The sequence below is a fragment of the Primulina tabacum genome, chromosome 17, assembly GCF_025594145.1.
Source record: "Primulina tabacum isolate GXHZ01 chromosome 17, ASM2559414v2, whole genome shotgun sequence".
Taxonomy (NCBI): Eukaryota; Viridiplantae; Streptophyta; class Magnoliopsida; order Lamiales; family Gesneriaceae; genus Primulina; species Primulina tabacum.
In genome coordinates, this window is record NC_134566.1 from 32538919 (window position 1) to 32553190 (window position 14272).

Genomic DNA, 14272 nt, shown 5'->3' on the forward strand with positions numbered 1-14272 from the left:
GCCTTGCTCATCATTATTCTCACAAATATCAATTCAAGTGTACCTCACGTCAACTTCTAAAAATACCTCCGAATATATAATTGTCAAGTTCACGGAACATTAAAAAAAATGAAAGCAAAAAATAATATTTTAGGGAACATGTCATGAATTAATCAACAAACATCACAATAACGGATATATGAAATCTCTCTCGTTCTGAAAAACAAAAGGAATCAAATATGGAATCAGAACAAAGCAAGAAGCACGGTTATCTTGAGTAGGATGAGAAACATGACGGAGGATCTGGCCGTTGACCAACCCGAGCTTGCGGGAACCGGCGTAGGAGAAACATCATTTGCTCCAAGACTGCCACTGAAACTAGGAGACAACGGCGATGCCGACGGAGAAAGAGCTGTGGCAGAAGGTTTAGTTAAGACCTTGTACATGAATATATATAATGATGGATAAGAAGAAACCCGAAAAGGGATTCCATAGACATCGTGTATACCTGGAGCAGCACCACCGCTGGCAGTGTCGTTACTCACTGTGGAGCGGAAGACAAGAAAATATCAAGTGGCAAGCAAGAAACTGTTGTTTTTTTAATTCGTGAAAAAGAATATAATGCATGCATGAATGAATCTGTGGCTACATAAACAGATCGATAGAAACTACATATGACCCCGATTTTAAGTGATAAATACAATTATACCGAGCTATTTGGAATTGGCTGAAGATTTTATATTGTGATTTTGAAGGGTACTTCGTGTTTTTTTATTCTTTAGTGACGGATGTTGAAATATGTACGAAGCTGAGTTACTTCGATACAAAAATACATGTAAATTTCTATGCAAATTAAAATACACTGAATTCTTGAGAAGGTGATGAAACTTACGGCCACAGTTACCGACAGAGGGAGCAGAGACGTGACAAGCATCGGGCAAGGTGAAGGCCTTTTTCACATCAAGAGTCACCCCAAGCTGTGCGCTGTTTCTGAACGTCTCGCACAGACAATCAGCGTCTGTCTTGAGCACCATTTTTAGTCCAGAACAGCATGTTCCCTCCGGCTTCTTGAGGGTGCTTCCGGCCATCACGAAGGATAAACAGTCGGCCATGTTCAACACCAAACTCGTGCAGTCCACAGCAGGCGGCGGTGCCACCTGTGCCGCGGAACAGACTACGGAGAATAGTGCGAACAGAGACAGCATGCAGAAGAAGGGAACGCTGCTGCTTGCTGCCATTCTTGATTTGTGTATGCGAGAAAATGGAAGTTGAATTAAAGGTGAAAGGAAAGTAGCCAAATCGCGTGATTTGCGTGCAATTTATGTATGGATTTCTTGTTAAAAATGCAAAAAAATTTCACATTTACAGAGAGAATAAAAGTTACACATGCATGTCATTTGGACTAATTATTTAGCTGCATGAAGTGGGAATATTTTATGAGCACCATAATTGCATGTGCCATCTCTCCAATACCCCAAGATCAGATATTGAATTTGAGAAGGGAATCGAAATTTTTTTTAAATCAAATCATAAATGGCACTTTTTTTAAAAAAAGTACTTCATATTTTATCTCTTATTCGAGACATGTTTAGACCTAATTAAGATTAGGGCATGAAAAGATATGTTTTTCTCCATTCTTATCAATAATTATATATAAAGTTTTAGTTTTTAAAAATAATTTGTGCGCATTGCTCTTTGACTGTCAATTTTAAGATGTGAAAAAAGTTGAACGTGGAGGGAATGAGTGTGCGGCAAATGATTAGTAGGCCTTGGGGCAATTGGTTTTTAACTTTTCAAAAGGAAAGTAAAGCTTTCAAATTGGTCCATTTTATGGGAACGCGACCTGTTAGGGCAATACGTAATCATATACTCAAGAATTCATAACTTATGCGTAATATTAATGTGACAAGTGTCGATGTGACAACACACGGTTCATCAGAATTAAGTTTAGAATATCATCTAGTTTATGGTAACTCGGATTCATTTCAAAATATCGACATGACATTAATTAATAACTTGTGTTATTTCAACATCGTTATTATTAGACTTTGACGATGTGCTTAACCAAAAGTTCCAACTTTGTTAGTATCACATGTAATACATATGCTTTTGTGGGATAATGATGGCAGTACTTATTAATCAATGTTGCAAAATTAATTAGATTTATGAAAAGAGCAAATGCAAGATTCCTACTTTCTTGCCGTGCCACCCCTTTTTTTATAGTTGTCATTTTTTAAGTATGCAATATAATTATGAGATCATATTACAGCACCACTTATTAGTAAGAGTCATTTCCAAGAATTAATTTTTTTAAAAAAAATAGATCTCATTTCACCTTTATACATAACTATGAGGTCATATTGCATCATCTATTTTTTTAAAAAAATATATAAAAAATTGTGCATTTCTGTTACTGCAAATCATCCTTATTGGTAAGGTCATTTGTGAGTTTTAAAGAAGAGAAATTCGAGGACAGTCATCTTAAGAATATAGGGCAAGCATATGTCATGATTTGCGGAGATGTGATGGGAAGCATGAAGCGTATCTTAAGTAGATGAAATGATGAGGTTAAAAGCGTGTATTTGGTGAAGAGCCAGGAAGCACGCTTTGTCCACCAACTTTCGGTTGCTTTAGCCCATAACCATAAGTGGACTTCTGTGTTTGTTTTTTACTTTCCACCTGTTATATATTAATTAGCCTTTGGATCTATGAATTTCATATTTTTATTGTTTAGATAAATAATAACGTGAATTTCGAATTCATTAATTGAATATTTTTATAGTATCGTGTTAATTAAGATGTATTTCAAGTTCAGTCAATTTTGATGTCATTTGAAATCCATTCTACTTTATAATAATAATTATAATGTGTAAACAAATATATATATATTTAAGATTTAATCTATTATCTCATTGTAAATAACAAAACTATGATCGAAATCCATTGATTTGAAATTCATAGCCTCAAACGCAAACTTAGGGATATTTTCAAAAATAAAGAATAAGAGAGCTAGTAATTCTTTATATATATTTTATATATATATAGATATACACACATTATTTTTTTCGAGAGATTCAAATTCAAAGAGCAGAAGTCAAATATCAATAATTTAAAGACATTCCAATCACTTAGAAACTTGAAATTAGAAATACTATGAGTACTTAAAAGACACTAAACTATTTTTTTTAAAAAAATCATTTCTCATAAATTTTAATTTTGTACCTTAGCCATTTGAAAATTTTAAGAACCCGCAACTAATTTTCTTGTCAAAAAAGGAGGAAAAAAAAAGAGGTTCCAAATAAAACAAGAACTAGAACAAGAACAAAAACAATTTTAACATATGCATGATGCTTCATATATATGGAATAAATACACTTAACTTTCTTTAAACTTTTAATAATTTAGTTTTTTTTAACATAATCACAATTTCACTATAATATGTCTAAGAGTCTGTTATATAATAATTTACATCTTATGCTACACCTATTAGATTTAGATCGGAAATATTTCTTTCCCTATTTCAATATTATTAGATCACGTGGATCATTCCCATATTTAAGAAAGTTGATATATACGTTGATGATCTAAAGACTAATATATAACCACATTATTGGAGAAGAAATATTTCAGGCATGATATAAAATAATCCCATATTGTGTGACAAAAGATCTCATTGTTGAGCATAAGATTAAAAAATAGATCTTGAACTTAAATTTACAAATATTTGTAAATGAAATCACATAAGTTTGAGACATTTTTTAGGATCAATAATATTCCCAATTTGAAAATATTTGTGGAATTTGATTGGTGTGGGTAGGAAATACTAATAGCAATCCCCCAAGAGAGAAGGAAGAATGGTCAGGTCCACTACTTCATAGGTCGGATGAAACAATAGTTGTTCATCTCATGTGATTGGTCAGATATCTATCCTCTATCCTAGTTGGCTGCTCTTGCCACGCTTCTTTTGATTTCCCTCTGCAGATAACATCCCTTTAAGTCTTTACTCCATTCTTGAAACTTTATTTCTCAACCGCACACCAAACCTAGAGGAGGAGGAGATCAGAGACAGAAATGACTTCTACTTCAGCAGCATTGGTTAATGGCTTAGGATCTACCTTCCTCACCGGTGGCAAGAAGAGCCAGGCCTTGTTTTCTGCTCCCGTATCCGCCAGAGTTGGCGGCGGTGCTGTGGCAGCTCCCAAGAGACTCAGTGTAGTGGCTGCAGCCCCTGCTAAGAAGTCTTGGCTACCCGGTGTTAGAGGCGGCGGCAACTTCGTTGACCCCGAATGGCTTGATGGCTCGTAAGTGCTTTGTTTGAGATGCCACTGGTCTTATTTTGTGCTTCAGATGAAATTGATTCTTATGAATGAATTGATTTGCAGGCTTGCTGGAGACTATGGATTCGACCCGTTGGGTCTAGGGAAGGATCCAGCATTCTTGAAATGGTACAGAGAAGCTGAGCTCATCCATGGAAGGTGGGCAATGGTGGCTGTAGTCGGCATCTTCGTTGGCCAAGCATGGAGCGGCATCCCCTGGTTCGAGGCTGGAGCCGCCCCTGGCGCGGTGGCGCCCTTCTCTTTCGGCACCCTGCTCGGTACCCAGCTTCTCCTCATGGGGTGGGTTGAGAGCAAAAGATGGGTCGACTTCTTCAACCCCGAGTCCCAATCCGTCGAATGGGCGACACCATGGTCGAGAACTGCCGAGAACTTCTCCAATTCTACCGGGGAACAGGGCTACCCTGGTGGTAAATTCTTCGACCCGTTGGGCGTTGCTGGTACATTGAAGGATGGAGTCTACATCCCGGATGGCGAAAAGCTCGAAAGATTGAAGCTTGCTGAGATTAAGCATGCTAGGATTGCAATGTTGGCTATGCTGATCTTCTATTTTGAGGCAGGACAAGGGAAAACACCCCTTGGCGCACTTGGCTTGTAATTTCTTCAATCTTGCGTAATGTTATGTAAAAAGATTATGTGATGTAGAGAAAAAAAACTCATGGATTTTCTTATCATTCTTTCAGTTAATTTCCCCAAGAATTCAATCTTGGAATGAAGATTGTTCCCGCTTTAGTATTCTGTGAATTTTGTAGTTCTCTTCAAGAAAAACATGATAGGAAGTGAGAAATAATTCATGGGAGGGATGGATCCAGAAAATCTCAGGCGAGCGGTTTTAGGGATGCCGGGAATTCTTTACAAATATATAATTCAGTGTTGTAGAAATTATCGTCTTCCATAATGGAGAAAATAATCTACATGCTACAGCCTATCACCACATTATGATTAAGTCATAAAAATTCTAGGTAAACACTTCGTACATACAACCTCAATGATTCCGGAGAGAAAAAAAACACATAGAAATTGTGATTTTCACTAATTTTTGGATGGGAAAAAAGTAAAATGCACTCGTAATTTTAACGTCTATGTGGGGATAATTTTATGTATATATTTGTCATTTTCCTTTATATCGTCCTGCAGCCATTGCCTAAGAAGATATTGGCATCTTGAATTCTACACTTCTGATTTTGTAGTATCCATCTTTCGTGTTTATAATGAGTACAATGTACCTTGTTAAAATATTAAGGATGTACATGTATATTTATCAAGGATAGTGAATCGATCCATTCAGATATCAATTGATCAAACAAAAAATTTTTTAACATATTGAATTGACTTCCTAACCCATCAATTTATATCATAAAACTGATTTCGAGTTCGAGCCCAAATATATGGAACTTTTTTTTTGCAACTATTCACCAAGATTAAACAAAGCTTAGAACTATTTTCCAATCAATTAGTTGTGTCTTGCATACCAGAAAGCTAGTCAGTAGTGTCCGACTAATATAGATAACTGATAACTCATATTGGCATATGCCATAAGGCAAATTTTACAAACTGCAGCGTCAATAAAATAAGCAGATATTTTAAGACCAAAACAGACGTAATTAAAACACCTAAAAAAATTCAGACTCCTACTCGAGTAAGCCTTCATGCTCTGCTTTTTGAGCATGAGGGTACAGACCTCTTTCAACAACTGACACAATTGAAGCCATGTGGTGTTCTTAGCTGCACATTTTCTTTGTTCAATGAAATCTCATGTTTAGCATTCACCTGAGTTTACCAAGTTCTTGTTTCTTCCGCAGTGCCTTCTTACCATGGTAAATGAAAGAATCCAGTATTCCGGCAACCGTGAATACACCTGGAAAAATGACGATACAAGGAATTACAACACTAGGTTGTCTCAAGAATCAATTAAGATACATGGCCAGGGAAATAAATCTTCATCCTTTCAAGAATTCATTAAGTATGTCCTAAGCTGGAGACTTGATGGCTTTAAGTATCAGAATTTCGTTAAGATGATAAAAACAGGAGGAAGCTATTTTTCCTCACATTTCAATGAGCTATTGAATTTAATAGATAAGGGCTAAAGTTCTGCTTTTGTTAACCTCTAAAATAGGTATGGAGACGGAATTTGCTTGTTCATAGGAAGTGGAGTGTATCTACAAAACACTTAAACTGATCTTAGAGGAACATAAAAAGTGTATGGGCATAGTTCGAGGAAAGAACATGTGGGGGAGAAGAGTTGCAAGCTCCATGTTCAGATCAGAAGACGAGAGATACGGTGTACAACTGTGTTCTATAAAGAGGCTATTAATACTCCTACAACTCACACAAACAGGGAGTAAACTTAAAGTTAACCAGACAAGGTAGCTGTTGGTCAAAAGTCGTCAAACCAATTATCTCTAGATAGAGCAGAAAAGAGATGCAAATCAAGCAATAAACTGATATAAATACCTCCCATTATGGCACAGATATGTGTTAGGAAGTGCAAGAATGATGTATGCTCTTCTGTGAAAGTAACCTGCAATAATATACACGGTTATGATAAAGTATATTAGTTAGTTAAGAAGTATACCTTAAAGGATCTTAGTTTCAGCTATAAAAAACACCAAGAGCAACATAATTTATATTTATTAAATCCAAATATATGTGTGCTATCTAGTCATTATGCATCACGCTCAGCAGCATAATAAATCACAAAAATAGTTTCTCAGAATGGATGAGAATACATAACCTTTCAGGGTCTACACAGTGCTTCATCCTGGGCAAGAATGGCGCATTGTACAGGAACAGAATCAAGTTTCTACAAAATAATGCCTAGATTTCTAATTAAATTTTTGTAGTTATGTAATAAAGCTTACCTTTATGGGAGACAGGTCATAGAAGAAGAAAACCCCAGGTACAGACCTGGTCAGCTCCATTTCAGTATTCTTGAAGTGCTCGGTCACAGAAAACTGAATGCATACAAACAGTCCCATGACATGAAAGACATTGACTTAAATATCGAATAAGAGTTGAATTGTTGAAAAGTTTAGTACCTGATTTGACTGAATAGTATGACCTCTAATATTAGTGTGTATGCTCGGAACCACCTGCAAAGCCCACAAGAAACTTAGACATGCAAGCTCTTAAATCCTTCAGATAAGGGATGTTACAAGCATTTGAACTCTTGCAAATTCCAAAGCAGCAAAAGTAAAAAATACATCCCACTTTTCTTTCCAGCACCAAATTTCGCTGAGAACGAAAAGGAAGAGGGATGGGAAACTAGAATGGTTTGACAAGTTATATTCACAACCAATCCCTACCACAGAAGATTTAATAAATGTTCTAATAAGCCTTAATTTAGGAGTGTAATGGAGAAGGGGGATCATGAACTATGAAATGTCCAATTAATTAGAGTAAAATTGATATTATTTCATGATAGTGATTGGTTTACAATGAGGCAATCATGGGTATCCTTAACCAAAATAGTCAGCAGATCTGTTCAAGGGATCAAGGTCATCAGAAATCTAAGAGAGCAATTAAAATCACTTCTTGTCAACAAACATGCAAACAAAACGTTGATACATGTTTCAAGGACGTGTAAGAGTGTGTGATCTCATTCGGTGGGAGTAACATATAAGAGGCCGGGTTCGGGTCGAGGTCGGGTCACTGACCTTGATAAAATACTGGTACACTCCACTCGGGGTTTCTTGTAGCCACTGCACACTGAATATTCACAGAAATGATTAATGATTACAAAAAAAATATTAAGTACACAATACCTTAACAACCATCCGTATCAATAAAGGTTTTCATGGTGTTAGTAAGGGTTCTAGGTGGGAAAAATGTTCTTGTCTCTGTAGTTTTCACATCAAAAGACATTTCTCCACACCAAAAGACATGCAAAAACACATGAAACAAATGAATTATCAATTATAAATTATATAAAAGTGAAAGACCATAAAACTGAGAAATTCAGGTCAAATATTAATCCTTCTTGAGCTCAATTCAAAACGCTAACGCATTGTCAAAAATTTCAGATTCTAGATAAAGGCCTGCATGTAAGTTCGATTACCCATCTAGTGGATTAACAATTCCAGGAATGGAATCTCCAAAAGTTAACTTGTTGATCTTGTGGCTTATCTGCATGGAATGCCATGAAAGCAGTGAATTGATCTGTATTATGATCAAATTTGAAAAGAAACTAAAAGCGAGTAATTCAATGTCTATGACATGGAGGTCGGAGAGGAAGAAAAGTTGAAATGAGAGCATAATAAACTAAACAAAAAAATTAGGCAGTTCCTTACATTATAATTTTCTATTTGAAAAGCGAGGAGATCTAGTAGCTGGAAGTTCAATTGGTGAAAGCTTTTACCAGGGGCAAAGTGAAAATTCCCTGCCACTTTATTAACTTCCAGAGATCCATGAATATTGCATCCTTCACCATGTTCCTCTTTTACTTTATCAACGAAGCCTTCTCTTTTGCACTATATACGTTAAAATAATATCACATAATCGAAAAATGACCTCTTATGAGAAAAATTGGAGGAATCGATAAGAATATAAGAATGGTTGGGCTTTCAAGTTAGTTCCACAAATGCAACTACACATGATCATCTTTAGGTTTAGCCTCGGATTAAATCTAAACAGCATAAGGCACTTCCATATAGATAGAATATGGTGATTACTGATCCAACGTGTTTCATCGTTTGACAGTGATAAAAGACAATTGAAAAAAGACACTCAATCAACATATAACTTAGAGCCCAAGCGTTTGAAAAGTGAAATAACGCTCATGACAACTACATGACAGTTCTCTCGGACAGCCAACGAGAAAATCCAATGGCGAGTATTCTGGTAAATTTAATATCAATTACACTGATTTAGCATCCTGTCTGAATTAGATTCCATTATGCCATGTTCGTTTTTTTCATTACAGCATTTATTTGAAAAAAAAATTGCAGTTTCCAACTTATTTAAAAAGACGAAAAAAATTGTCAATGACTCAATTAGAAAAAGTTAACATCAAATCTGGTGTTCCTCCAACCTGATCAATCAAATCTGTATTTGTTATTGCCCAGCCTTTCTTTCGATATGCGTCACGAACTTCTTCACATGAATTACAACATTCATCATCTGACTGCAAAAAGAAAAAAATAATAATGATAATTAAGATTTACATCTGTATAGTTCAGTGCACCTATGTTTACACTGCCTGGAACAGTTTTTTTTTTTTTAAGAAAGAAAAACAGAAACATTTGAATAAAATTTGAATCTCCTCGGTGTCTCAACAATCATCAAAAACGAAAACAGAGAACATGTATTAACTATTAAATTTCATTAAGCTCTTTGGTTTGCTTTCTCACTTGATTACCAGACACGCTGAAGCATGAAAATGTAATTATTTCCCTATCAGAAGTTAGTTGCCTTTTTTAATAAATGATTACGAATTTTTTTTAAATGATGAGGACCCAAAAGTATGGTCAAGATTTAGTTTCTGACATCAGAGCTCCAGAATTCTGCCCAATTGCGTAATATCCTACATACAGTCCCCTGGCTAAGTAAATAACATAAATATAAATAAACAGATCATGTAGAAATACCGTTTCTGCACCAAAACATGATCCACAATATTTCTCATTGTGCTCAAGCCTACCACCATGTTTCTGCAAAGGCTTCTCGATCTGCAAAGATATAACATTATATGGAGAGAGAGAGAGAGATAACATTATATGGAGAGAGAGAGAGATAACATTATATGGAGAGAGAGAGAGATAACATTATATGGAGAGAGAGAGAGCACTGTCTATTCAAAGACTGAGAGAGAGAGCACTGTCTATTCAAAGACCTCTCGATCTTAATATATGTTTAGATAACACAAGTAGAGGCTAAGCGAACAGGACAAATGCAAAGATTCCGGATGCCTCTGTAAAACATTTGAAGTTCTAACAACATTGTTATGGTGAAGCTTTCACAGAAATTCTTATGAGTGGAAAAAGAAAGCTAAGTAGTCCAATAAAATACTTCTACATTCCACCGGATGAGAAAATAGTTACTTCTGACGCCCCACCGAAATGATAATTGGCATAAACTTGCAGAGTCAATTATTTTCTGACTAGCTGGATGAGAAATTAATTGTCTTCAATCCCCCTCGGGATGATAATTGGCACGTAGCCACAAGGCTTACAAGTCCTACACAGGAACTCCCATGAGAAAATGTTACTAATCAACATTCAGTACAGGAAACACCAATTATGACCGATAATTGACAAAAACTTGCAGAGTCGATTATTTTCTGACTAGCTGGATCAGAAATTAATTGTCTTCAATTTCCCTTGGGACTGATAATTGGCACGTAGCCACAAGGCTTACAAGTCCTACACAGAAACTCCGATGAGAAAATGTTACTAATCAACATTCAGTGCAGGACACACCAATTATGCCGAGTTAAATGACATTCATAATTCCTCCCCATGGTAAGTAACATGTACAGGACTCTAATCCATCAACTGATACAAAAACCATGACAGGATAAATAAATCATAACACAAGGAATTACGAGCACACCGAAGAAAAAAAGTGCAATAAAAGAGAGAAACAAGATCGTGACTTGGATAAATGAAGGATGCATTTTATGTTTTCACTAACCTGTGGTGCACCAATGCCATCTTGTCTCACCCCTACCACATTGCCATGAGAATCAATTCTTTTCTTGAAAATATCGTGTCTCTGCAGGTTCAGTGAAGCACATTATGCAACCAATATATGGAAATAACAGGGAGCTGGCAGGAGGTTAGCAGAAATGTTTTGAGATTAAAATAAAAGCCAAGAAAGTTAGCTTGACACTATAAACAAGATACACAGACATTGAAAACAAACTGGAAAGAACCATACGCATACATACTATGTCTAGATGTCGCTCCCCACTGATATCCATGGCATCAACACTCAGCAATGTACATGGAATGGCAGGAAAAGTGACATCGAACTGCAGTTAAATTAAGCGGTACATCAATAAATATTATTGATAGGTATGAAGCTAATGTCCATGGCTTAAATAAAGGGAAGGAGTGGTATAAAGTCAACAAATAACTTAGTCTTTTAGTTCCATAACAGAGTAATAGAAAAATCTTAAGGTGACTTAACTACCTCGTAGCACTTAAATAGACAAAATTATGCTACAAGTACAGAAATAAACTCAAGAATAGTGTTCAATTTTGGGGATTAAGTTTCTATAATGTTAGCCATTACACGGTTATCTTACATTAATATGCAATTTTCCTCCTCTGGATGTGTCAACTACTAGCTTTGTATTTGTAACCGTGTGAAGGTACAATCCTGCAATAAGAAACCAATAGATATGCTGTATACGTGAGAGTATAGAAGCAATAATGAAACTTTTGAAAGAATTGATTCCAAGCTTGCGATCAAGGTAAGTGGATTCTGTAAGAAATATGCACGATAGTATGATCTCGGTATTATGCAAACACAAACCATAGAAAGCTCATATGCATGAAAAGCCAATCAAAAAATTAATGGGTTTTCCACGAGCAATGATCTTAACAAAATTTGAAGGTAAAAATTTTTACAAAAAAGCATAGCACAAGAATCTTCATGAATTATGGTAGTTTACGACGAAGAATCATTTGTTAGATCGTATTTTTCTTAACCAATAAAGGTGTCTTAATATGCCTTCTTATGAAAAATAAATTAATGTCTTGCCCTGTCCGCATAATGGTGTAGCTCAAACAGAATCAACTGATGGTAAATCCACACGATATTTGATCCCACACTCCAGAGTCACATGGATCGCAAAGATCATTTGTCTCTTCATTGACCTAAATAGCATTTTATGCGCTACCAAGAGCCAGAAACACCTCTTCCCATCAAGCTAATAAACAAGTTAATCACTTTGTATTAGAAGCAGCCGGCCAAACTTCATAGCGTCTATCATCATATAACTCATATGTTTATTACCCAATTACTAAAGAGCTGTCTAAATTGCTATCTGTTCGAGTCACTCCCCAAATAATTTCAGTTGCACTGTACACCACCCCATTGCTAGTTTTATAAGCAAACAACGGATTTAGCATCTTCATTCACACACTTAATTTAGCTGCAATGGAATAGGTTGAAATACATGGAGACCCTGAAATAGATGGAATGGGTAACATCCTATAATTAAGCACTGATAATAAGATAAAATTATACAACTCAAGCACGCCTGTGTCAACTCAATACAAATTGACATGTTACAAAATAAAAGAAAACGGCAAGTATATACAGTAACTTAAAACTAGCATCTTCTACTTCTTGTAAAGTAATTTCATGGGTCGAGTACACGAGTTTTCTTGCTAAAATTAAGAAAAATAAAAGGGATCTACTTCATAGCTAACAATTTCTAAACACATACCAGTCACCCAAAATCCCTTTTTTCCATAAAATTAACCCTGGCTTCTCCCACTCCACGCTTCATTTAAATGCCTTCCACCACCACCCAACAAAATTCAATATACACCAAGAAACTGAACAGTAAAACATAATACGACCGCAACCCAGAAATATTCAGACCTTGGAAGCTCAAACATCAACAGGATGAAAGAAAAAGAAATAAAATAAGAACATTGAATTAGACAAGTTCGAGAAGACATACTGAATTCAGAAACAAAAAGTACGAGGATGATGATAGATGAGACGAGTGTGATAACACCACCGGAGAGCGTACGGCTGAAGAAATCTTCATTGATTTTCGGGTACGCATCCAAATTCCGCAGCTTGCCGTACACCTTATCCATGTATACGAGATACACGATATATACTCCACAAAACCAACAACTATAACTTCACGCGCATGAATTTGGGATGAAACTCGAAACTCCCCAGGCGGGTCTCTTTCTTTTCCTGTAACAGGGGATGATATGATAGTTGTACCCCGAGGTCACCGTACAAGGCGGACGGCAGAGGAGAGGGCTACCTTTGACTACGATTGAGTTGTGTTGAATCTCGTTCACCTAGAATCAAGGCACCCCCTTCGGTTTTTACGAAAATACTGTGGTGGATATTTCGGCAAAATAAAGTGGAAATTTTATAAATTGCTATATATGTTTGTTACTTCTTTGTTTTCGGTTCGATGTTGTTATTAATTTTGGTTCACGTCCATTATCTTATATATTTGTTTTTTTTTTTACCCAATTTTCTATGAGTAATATTTTTTCTTTGTAACATTTAAACTTTGCATTTTTGCGATATAATGTATAATATAGAATTTAATATACATATCAACTTTTATTGAATAGAAAATGAAGAGTAGGTCTCTTGTGAGACGGTCTCACGAATTTTTATCTGTGAGACGGGTCAACTCCACCGATATTCACAATAAAAAGTAATATTCTTAGCATAAAAAGTAATATTTTTTCATGTATGACCCAAATAAGAGATTTGTCTCACAAAATACGACTCGTGAGACCGTCTCACACAAATTTTTGTCGAAAGTGAATACTTCTTCTCTCTCATATTAATCAACATATATTTGAAGACCAAAAACTTGTGTGAGACGATCTCACGGGTCGTATTTTATGAAAATGTATTACTTTTTATTGTGAATAATGATAAGATTGACTCGTCTCACAGATAAATATTCGTGAGATCATCTCACATGAGAACTACTCTTACTTATAAATAGAAAATTATATGTTTTTCTTAAACAAATCCCTAAATTTATGCGATAAAAGAAATATTTTACAAGAAATGCGGATTCGAGTTGTGTCTTATTTTCATACAAACAAAAATAAAAAGCAACAATTATCTAATAAGCAAGAACTTCGAATTTTTATTCTTTTTTTCAGTTTTTTTTTTAAACTTCGAGCAAAACCGATTTTTATTTCAAGTCGTGAATTATAGTCATCGACCTACGACACATTAGTGGATATTCTCATGCGAAAAAACTACACTTACCACTCTGTCATAGAAAGTAACAT

General features: G+C 35.5%; 3 protein-coding genes across 4 annotated transcripts; 1 reads left to right on the forward strand and 2 right to left on the reverse strand.

Moving 5' to 3' along the window:
- Positions 1-54: 54 nt before the first annotated feature.
- Positions 55-1562, reverse strand: LOC142531132 (non-specific lipid transfer protein GPI-anchored 11-like). The gene is made up of 3 exons (XM_075637188.1): positions 872-1562; positions 488-523; positions 55-391 (listed from the first exon to the last, which is right to left on the reverse strand). The coding sequence occupies exons 1-3, from the start codon at positions 1215-1217 to the stop codon at positions 225-227; spliced, it is 549 nt and encodes a 182-aa protein (XP_075493303.1). The 5' UTR covers positions 1218-1562; the 3' UTR covers positions 55-224.
- Positions 1563-3986: 2424 nt separating this feature from the next.
- LOC142530957 (chlorophyll a-b binding protein CP24 10A, chloroplastic-like) lies at positions 3987-5045 on the forward strand. Its single transcript, XM_075636904.1, has 2 exons — positions 3987-4280; positions 4362-5045. The coding sequence occupies exons 1-2, from the start codon at positions 4051-4053 to the stop codon at positions 4909-4911; spliced, it is 780 nt and encodes a 259-aa protein (XP_075493019.1). The 5' UTR covers positions 3987-4050; the 3' UTR covers positions 4912-5045.
- Positions 5046-5752: 707 nt separating this feature from the next.
- LOC142530403 (uncharacterized) lies at positions 5753-13374 on the reverse strand. Of its 2 annotated transcripts, none has more exons than XR_012816149.1 (13): positions 12949-13374; positions 11560-11633; positions 11200-11283; positions 10944-11024; positions 9899-9979; positions 9343-9435; positions 8603-8782; positions 8371-8438; positions 7970-8021; positions 7352-7405; positions 7048-7267; positions 6768-6834; positions 5753-6171 (listed from the first exon to the last, which is right to left on the reverse strand). XR_012816149.1 is itself a non-coding variant. In XM_075636234.1 (13 exons), exons 1-13 carry the CDS (start codon positions 13088-13090, stop codon positions 6080-6082), a joined length of 1161 nt encoding a protein of 386 aa, XP_075492349.1. In that variant the 5' UTR covers positions 13091-13374; the 3' UTR covers positions 5753-6079. The 2 variants fall into 2 exon arrangements, 1 of the variants encoding a protein (XP_075492349.1); XM_075636234.1 differs by having other exon boundaries at positions 7175-7267.
- Between the last annotated feature and the right edge of the window lie 898 nt (positions 13375-14272).

What these genes read in the sequence shown, in the direction of transcription:
- LOC142530957 (XM_075636904.1), top strand. Translation starts at nt 4,051, where the DNA reads ATGACTTCTACTTCAGCAGCATTGGTTAATGGCTTAGGATCTACCTTC. An exon ending in CCCGAATGGCTTGATGGCTC is followed by an intron (nt 4,281 to 4,361) that starts GTAAGTGCTTTG and finishes ATTGATTTGCAG; the next exon opens with GCTTGCTGGAGACTATGGAT.
- LOC142531132 (XM_075637188.1), bottom strand. Translation starts at nt 1,217, where the DNA reads ATGGCAGCAAGCAGCAGCGTTCCCTTCTTCTGCATGCTGTCTCTGTTC. An exon ending in CTCTGTCGGTAACTGTGGCC is followed by an intron (nt 524 to 871) that starts GTAAGTTTCATC and finishes TCCGCTCCACAG; the next exon opens with TGAGTAACGACACTGCCAGC. An exon ending in CAGCGGTGGTGCTGCTCCAG is followed by an intron (nt 392 to 487) that starts GTATACACGATG and finishes CTTCTGCCACAG; the next exon opens with CTCTTTCTCCGTCGGCATCG.
- LOC142530403 (XM_075636234.1), bottom strand. Translation starts at nt 13,090, where the DNA reads ATGGATAAGGTGTACGGCAAGCTGCGGAATTTGGATGCGTACCCGAAA. An exon ending in GGGAGCGACATCTAGACATA is followed by an intron (nt 11,025 to 11,199) that starts GTATGTATGCGT and finishes CTGAACCTGCAG; the next exon opens with AGACACGATATTTTCAAGAA. An exon ending in TGTACCAGTATTTTATCAAG is followed by an intron (nt 7,406 to 7,969) that starts GTCAGTGACCCG and finishes TGGGCTTTGCAG; the next exon opens with GTGGTTCCGAGCATACACAC.